Below are 7978 nucleotides of genomic sequence, written 5' to 3'. Positions count from 1 at the left end.
CACACTAGGGCTATTGAGTGTTTAGGCTTGCTGAACTTCAGTTAAGTGTTGGCACAGTGCATGTACCCAGTATATGTTTGTGTTTCTTCCAGACAGTTGACACACATTAAGCACGTTTTGTATTTGTCATTAACTGAGGTTGTCATAGTTTGTATGCATGCATGTAGCCTATTTATTTCACACTGAGAGTCAAAATCCACAAACAGTAGATTCATACATTACTCAACGAGCTCGATTATTGGAATTGCTCCACAAATATAGCAAGTGATGATAAACTATTTAGAAAATACAATAAAGAAAGATTAGGAACAAACAGACAATCAGCCAATAATAGGCTTTCATATCCAAATAAGATTAGAGTGTTCAAATAATACATATAAAAGAATAATAAATATACATATAGAGGTATATAGCTATATAAGCATAACATAGGAATAAAGAAATATATAGTTTCAAATAAATGAACAATGATAATAAGTGTCAAATATCTAAAAATATAGCAATGTGTTGATTATTTTTGTTTGTCATAAGGGTTAATGTATCATGTACATATTGAATTCAACCATGAAAATACTGTAAGCTATACTTATACTTATCAATCCGGTTTTTAATTCTGACGTAACACCCTTTCAAAATACAATTTCCGGATCCAAACGCTGTCATACTCTCACTACACTACGCCCGGCTGTATTTTCCTTACTGCCAATTCCCATTTGAAGTTTTTCTTTTAATGATATCCTCAACTTCAAAACACCAAAGTGTCCTTGAGAACTCCACGACGGCGTTTTTTGACTACTACATTACCCATGATCCTTAGCCACAGATTGAATTTATTTTAAACTGATCAAGATTTAGATTTTGTGCACATATCCACTTTTTTAACATAGCATATTTCATGTATAAGCAGAGTAATTACTGGTTTGACTGTACAAGATATACATCACTAGATGCTTTTTGCGATTAAAACTCTAGTTGCAAACCGGAAGTCCAACTTAGCTAGGCTACCTAAAAGGATATTTCAAGAATACTTGCTAAACCATCTTAAATAAAACAAATGACGTAGTTATTCTAAACATAGCTCAACCAAATACAGTGTCATTTGTAATTTGGCTGTACTACACATCTTTGATACATTTAGTAAATGCGTTTTTACAACCCTATTTTGATGTCAACTGGATAAACTACAATTGTGGTGATGGTATGCAACAAGCTGTATGGCCCGCCCCTAGGGAATTGTAGTTTTCTTTCAAAAATAGTCTTTTCCATAGAATTGAGAGATGCAAATTATGAATTGAGAGTACACAAATGAGTTGAAGGGGATAGTTAAAATGTGTGTGTAATCAGATTTTCAATAATTCATTGTTCATTTGGTTCAAATTAATTTCAACCATATTTGACCAAAATTGTATAGATGGACTATATTCACATGATAGCTAAGGTCAAGCGCTCTCTATAACAGTTGGTTCCATGTCTGTAGCCACTTTGGTTGCTATTATTACTGTTATTATTATTGTAGGGCCACACGGTTGTTGGCGTAGTGGTCGAGTCCCGGTTGGAACAAGGGCCTTTCTGCATGGAGTTTGCATGTTCTCCCAGTGTGTGCGTGTGTGCGTGGGTTCTCTCCGGGTTCTCCGGGTTCCTCCCACAGTCCAAAGACATACAATATGGGGATTAGGTCAATTGGACACCCTAAATTGACCATAGATAGGTATGAGTGTGAGAGTGAATGGTTGTTTGTCTCTATATGTGTGTGGCCCTGTGATGGACTGGCCAACTGTCCAGGGTGTACCCCGCCTATCGCCCCATGTAGCTGAGATTGGCACAGCACCCCCCGCGACCCTCTGGTGGAGGATAGAGCGGTAGATGATGGATGGATGGATTATTATTATTATTGTTAATATTACTATTTTCACATGAGAGCAATTCATATACAATTATTTAAATATTTTGTTTCAATTGACTCGTGATTAAAGAAGAAATGCTGTTGTACAACAATAAGAATAGCCTATGTAGCCCCAGGATGATAGACAGACAGGCAGACAGACAAATACATTGATACATATATAGACAGACAGACAGACAGACAGACAGACATATATCTCTGTTAACAGAGGGTGTTTTATCGACTGTGATTGTGAAAATGTGAAATGTCTCATTTCATGGCATATTTCAAAGAATATATGGCTCAGGGTATTTGAAAAGTTGAAGTTTATTGTCATTCCTCTTGAATAAATACAGGTACATTAAAATGTGTTTGAATGAAAGTGATGACCTACATGAAGGACAATTGATACCAAACATCACTATCAAACTTTAACTGAATCAAGTAAATATAAAAACATGTTCCAGTAATACACGTTAGTACAATGGACTTGTAATCATTTGATCAATGTTAATTACATACAAAAGAAAACATGATACAGATAATGGTGTACAACTCAACATACATATAGCAACAATATGATCAAATATCTATAAGTCAAGTATTTCTTTAAGTTATAAATAATCCAAATGGTGCAAAGGAAATATATATTGAATGTACATGATTACAGTATATGCTTGTTTACATGTATGTATATACATTATATACAGGATGAGTTCCCCTATACTCATTCAAAAGAGAACATAAACAAGTATCTGTGGTTGTTACGACCAGGCCTAGGAGAAAACCTGATCACAACATCAAATAATGACACTCCCCTTGTCAACTCCCAAGAAAGCACCAGCAACAAGTCAAACAAAGCATTTTAACCAGTTTATTAAAATCAAGTACAAAATGTCTGCTGGCAGTCTTGCTGTGAGTGCTTTGAGGAAGTCCGCTGCAGCTGGGATGATCAGGCCTCCTATTCAGAGTCCTTCCTGTGCAGGACCAATCAGCTCCCAGGATCCACCCTAGACTCACCCACATAGGCCATGCACACCTGCAACCCATCTCACACGCAGACACATACACACAGGGAAGAAGCAGTCACAACCCTGGGGTCGTAACAGTGGTTCATTAAGTCACAACAGCTGGACAGTATGTTATCTAAACTGCTAAACTCTGTTAAGCACATGAAGTGCAGGTAACTTTGTCGGTAGGATACCCGTTACAAACAGGCTGGTTAGTGAACCACGCATGGTTCAACGTGCCAATGGATTCCGTCTTTGTGTATTTTTAGCTAAGGCTGGACCAGAGAATATTTGCTTCAAACAGATTGTTCTTTGTGAAATTTGCAGGAAGTGAGTAGCCATGGTGTATTTTATGTGGAGCCCACTGCCCCAGAATCTTTTATTCTATTTATTATTATTATTTATTGATTTAACCTATATGAGCTTCATCCCCTGATACTTTGTAAGCAGTCTTCCCTGTCCTCTCATATCTGCTGTCTATATAAAAATAATAATACTAATTATAGTAATACTAGAAATGAAGGAGATTTTGTCCGTTTTTTCTAAAACACTCCTTCTGGAAACCATGCTACCATGGCTCATTTGTTTTGTTGCAATGGTAAGAAGTATTTTTGGGCCAGAGGGCATCACGTGACCAACCTACAGTAGCATTTGTAATTCCACTGGCACAAGAAAGTGGAGCAGCGGTAACAGGTACAATTACAGTGCATCATCAGAACTGTCCGAGTCACTGTCAGAATCATCCAGCTTGTGCAAGAAGCTCATGTTCTCTGCAGTCTCTCCAGACAAAAGTCGCAGGTAGCAGTCTCTAGCTTGCATCTTCTTCTCTCTGATGTTCTGCTGCTTTCTCAGGATGATGCTCTGCAGACCTTTCAACCCCTCTTCACTAAAGCCACATGGCCAATCTTAAAGATAGAAAAAAATGAGATAAAACCTATATTAGTTTATCACCAGTCATTGTTTTGTTATTTAATGACATACTTTTCACTGTCTCACTAGAAAGTAGACTGGACAACTCTTGCGAGGTCTTTGCACGAGTTGAAAGCCATTTCCAGTGGTGGTCCATCTCCAGAACAAGAATATTCTTCTCCTCCTCCAGTCTCCTTACTGCCATGATGATGTCAAACGCCTTTCTCTTTGTCCTTAGATCGACAGAGTCTGAAATGCATTTTTTTTTTACAAAGATTTGAATTGAATTCAATTGAATTGAGTCCATGAAAGCTCAGTGGACTCAATTATTAAAATGTAATCATTTTCTCACCTTCTGCCCACTCTTTGACATCACTGACCCAGTCTTCCAAATGGCTCTCTGTCACTGCCAACTGAGCTTTCATGGACTCAAGATTCTGTTGCTTGCTTTGTAGAGATTTTATGGTCTACATTGACACAATCAGAGATAACAATAAATAAGAAACACATGTTCAGCCCATGGCTTTATATACTGCTAACACAGAATATTGAACATTTAAAGAAAAAAAGAAAAATAGTGATGTCATTACCTTGTGATATCTGTGAGACAGTGAGGTGGCCAAATTGTCGAACTTTTGCTGATTCCAGCGCATGGCCAAGAGAGTCAGCATGTCTGTGTGTCCTACAAACACAGAACATATAATGTACCCATTATACCCATTTCTTATTATACATACCATCTAACTAGTGCAGTATGTGGTCATCTCACCAGCTTTTGACATGTGCTTTGTGGTCACTGCAATCCTAGAGAGGAAGGCATTGCACTGCTCAACCTCCTCGCCTAGTGTTAGGCCAGCCCCTTCCTGATATGCCCCACTCCATTTGACCTGGTTAAAATACAAAGAAAACACTGAAAACATGAGGACATTCATGTGCAGATTAAGTGATTCTATTAAGTAAATCTTTCCTTACCTCGCATTTGAAATCATGAGCTTTGGCATGAAATACAGACAGGAACGGCTTCATGCTGAGGAGGGGCTGGAGCTCTGGACAGCTTTTTGCAACTTTTTGGAGGTAGGGCCAATACTTGCAGGTCACATCCATACAGAAGAAAGTGATTTGCCTGCTGGCAAGCTTTTCTTGCAAATACAGGGGATAAGCAAACATTTCTCCCCTGTACATATTGAGAGCACGCAGCAGAACACCATGCCTACACACCGCAAGCTCCAGTCCCTCCTCATCTACCTTGCTGGTGGATCTTTGGGAGGTCTCTCTAGCTGCTGACCACTCCCCTCCACAAACACCTCTTCCAGAGACCTAAAATGGTTGATGAAAATGGTCAAAAGACTCACCTATACAAACCCTTCAGTAGGAGGTTATTGTAGTGATGTGTGTATATATATATATATATATATATATATATATATATATATATATAATTATAGTCTGCAGTTTTACATGTTTGGATGTCCTGTGTATGTGGTCCACAAATGTGGCAACGTCTTCATCCTTGGCTATGAAGACGCCTTGAAAAATGGCCTGTTCCTCGGATCTAAATTAAACAAAGGTTCACAACAGCTTCCAAAATCTTACAGACTAACGTTGATTGGTGCATAATAAAGAGTTATGTACTCTTAAACATATCTTGGAGTACCTAGATGCATTCTTGAACCGGTAATGCTTGCGATTTCCATCCACGGAAACTGCAAGCATATTTGGGGTGCACGCAGGACAGATGAAGGGCTCCTCTTTGCAGATGTTGCACAGCTTCCCACTCAAAAAAACTTTTTTGGAAGCTGTCTGCAGAGATCTTCCCAGTCTATTTCAAAACAAGGAAATGGAGAGCCAATAATGTGGAATAAATGCATAACCAACAAACAAAGCTTTTCCAGCCCCAATACAAACAGATGAACTACACTATGGGATAAATAACTTTATTACTCACACGGCCAAAGCGGACATTGTCAAAAATGCCTGGCAGGACAATCCTGGTGCCACCATCTTCATTTCTTCAAATGAAAACAAAATCTCGGTTGCATAAACTGTAGCAGAGTGAAGTGTAGCAGGCCAGTAGTCACTGCGAATGAGGTCGTCCACTCCAGCAGTCCAAGTGGCTTTGCATGCCTCACAATTCAACTCAGGCATGCTGAGATCATGTCGCCCTAGAAAAAAGAAAAACATTTGCATTCACTGTTATGTAAAACTTAGCCATGTAATCAGGGTTGGCTTTCTTTTTACAATGTGCTATACATTATATTTCCTACAAAAGTGTCAATGACAAAACTTGTGGGAGTTGTTGAGTTGGAATAGATTTTTAAAAAAAATGATCTTTAAGCAGGATAAGATCAAAGTTCTTTATATCCTTACCATTCATTGTGACCACAGTAACATCCTTTCCTGGGTTGACCTTTAATAATTCTGGTCAGGCGTCTCCACAGGTACAAACCGTACTGTAAAAGATCACACAAGGGAATTAAGATCATTTCTATTGACATTGTAATATGACATAGAATTCTGGAATGACTGGAGCACAAACTTTACATGAGAAAATGAAAAAAAGACTTCATGGCCATGAAGTATGTTGCTGAAAAGGTACTCGAAAGATGTTGAATTGAATGTGTTTGACAGTAACACAACAGCACTTAGCACAATGGGAAAGGGCCTTATCCACAACAAGAGATGTTGAAGGTAATGGCTGGATGAATCCAGCAGTCATTGCATCCCTGTTGTGGAGGACATGTCTGACGTGCATGCTGACATCACAGTCAGCACAGAAGAAGGGCCGTGGTCGCATTCACGACAACGGACAGCCGCTGGATTGCTCCCACACTGTTGGCACATGTGCTTTCCCAAATGTTCTTGTGGGGCTGCAGTGTTCACATGCCGGGGTCTCTCGTCCCTCCACCTCTCTGAAAAGACAGTTTTTCTTGTGCTCCAGTTGGAGGAAGCCTGAAGAGGAGCTCTTGAGGATGATGCTTCCTGTTCATTTGCTGAAGCATCACTCAGTGATTGCAGCAGATATTGGAGGAAATGATCTGTTCAGATAGTATAGGACATTCAAAAGCCTGGTGTTATTTACAGTATCAATGTGTCTTATATTTAGTGGCTGTTGAAGGTGTAACAGTTGTGTTAAGTATTCTGGCACATTTGTATTATTATTATTATACAACGGGTCATTTCTAACTCAGTGACAGATACAGATATAAGTTCAAACATAGGAACATAAGGCTTTGGGTTCATGGAGACACAATGAAGTTGGTCTGTAACTAATTATCATAACAAATGATTATTTTCATTGTTGATGAATCTGTGGGTTATTATATCTGTTCATGGATTTGTCCTTTGGTCTCGAAAATGTGATCAAATGATGTCAAATATGGATCATTGTTTTCCAAAGCCCAAGAGCTCGTCATTAATTCTCAAATCAAGTATCAAATATATAGAATATATTAAGTTTACTGTCATAGAGGAGGAAAATAACCTGAACATATTCACATTTAAGAAGCTGAAATCAGAGGATTCTTTTCTAGAAGAATCACTAAAATTGATTGATTTATTTATTCATTATCAAAGTGTTTGGTATTTGATTGAATAGTTGAGAACTAATCAATAAATCAATCAGCTCTACAATGAACTACATAGCAACAATCTCTGGAGCAAAGGCCACCTCACAGTTAGTGTCAGGAGCCATGGATGGAGGATCAGTCTTCTGACTGGGACCAGCTGTATCACAAAAAACAACAACTCAGATCAACATTTATAACATTCAAATGTACTACTTGACCTGGTGTAACCAATTATATATGAGATTCCACTTGCTGTGTATTGGAAATGTATTTGTGGGAGTTTAGTGGCTCAACAGCGCCCTCTTTTAGTGGCAGTTGATGAATGCTCAGTGCACGTTAGAAACGCTGCTAGTTAATGAGAGGTGCGTTCAAGTGTGCTGCACGGGAGCCGCCTATCGAGCCGATAAAAAAGCGTCTTTGTAGAGGACGATGTGGTCGTAGTACATGCTTGTGAATTGTGAGTCCGGTTCTGGTGTTCAGGCATTCCAGGTGGTGGCCTTTGGTTTTAAGTTTTCCGAATTCCCGAGTGACCGTGGGGGCAGAGTGGGTGAATGAAAGGGGAGCATGAATGTTCAGGAGAGTTGTCTTCAGCTGTACGATTTGACCCACTT

General features: G+C 38.9%; 1 protein-coding gene across 3 annotated transcripts; it reads right to left on the bottom strand.

The window, feature by feature from the left end:
* Positions 1-3342: 3342 nt before the first annotated feature.
* On the bottom strand, positions 3343-6259 carry LOC131443402 (uncharacterized). 3 transcript variants are annotated; one of them, XM_058613012.1, is made up of 10 exons: positions 6169-6259; positions 5747-5963; positions 5456-5620; positions 5260-5353; positions 4774-5118; positions 4571-4688; positions 4392-4483; positions 4154-4268; positions 3874-4050; positions 3343-3797 (listed from the first exon to the last, which is right to left on the bottom strand). In XM_058613012.1, the coding sequence occupies exons 1-10, from the start codon at positions 6173-6175 to the stop codon at positions 3592-3594; spliced, it is 1536 nt and encodes a 511-aa protein (XP_058468995.1). In that variant the 5' UTR covers positions 6176-6259; the 3' UTR covers positions 3343-3591. The 3 variants fall into 3 exon arrangements, with proteins under 3 accessions (XP_058468995.1, XP_058468996.1, XP_058468997.1); XM_058613013.1 differs by having other exon boundaries at positions 3889-4050; XM_058613014.1 differs by lacking the exon at positions 5747-5963 and having other exon boundaries at positions 6169-6252.
* Positions 6260-7978: the final 1719 nt, after the last annotated feature.

The sequence above is a fragment of the Solea solea genome, chromosome 17 (genome assembly GCF_958295425.1).
Source record: "Solea solea chromosome 17, fSolSol10.1, whole genome shotgun sequence".
Taxonomy (NCBI): domain Eukaryota; kingdom Metazoa; phylum Chordata; class Actinopteri; order Pleuronectiformes; family Soleidae; genus Solea; species Solea solea.
This window is presented reverse-complemented; position numbering and strand designations above follow the sequence as displayed.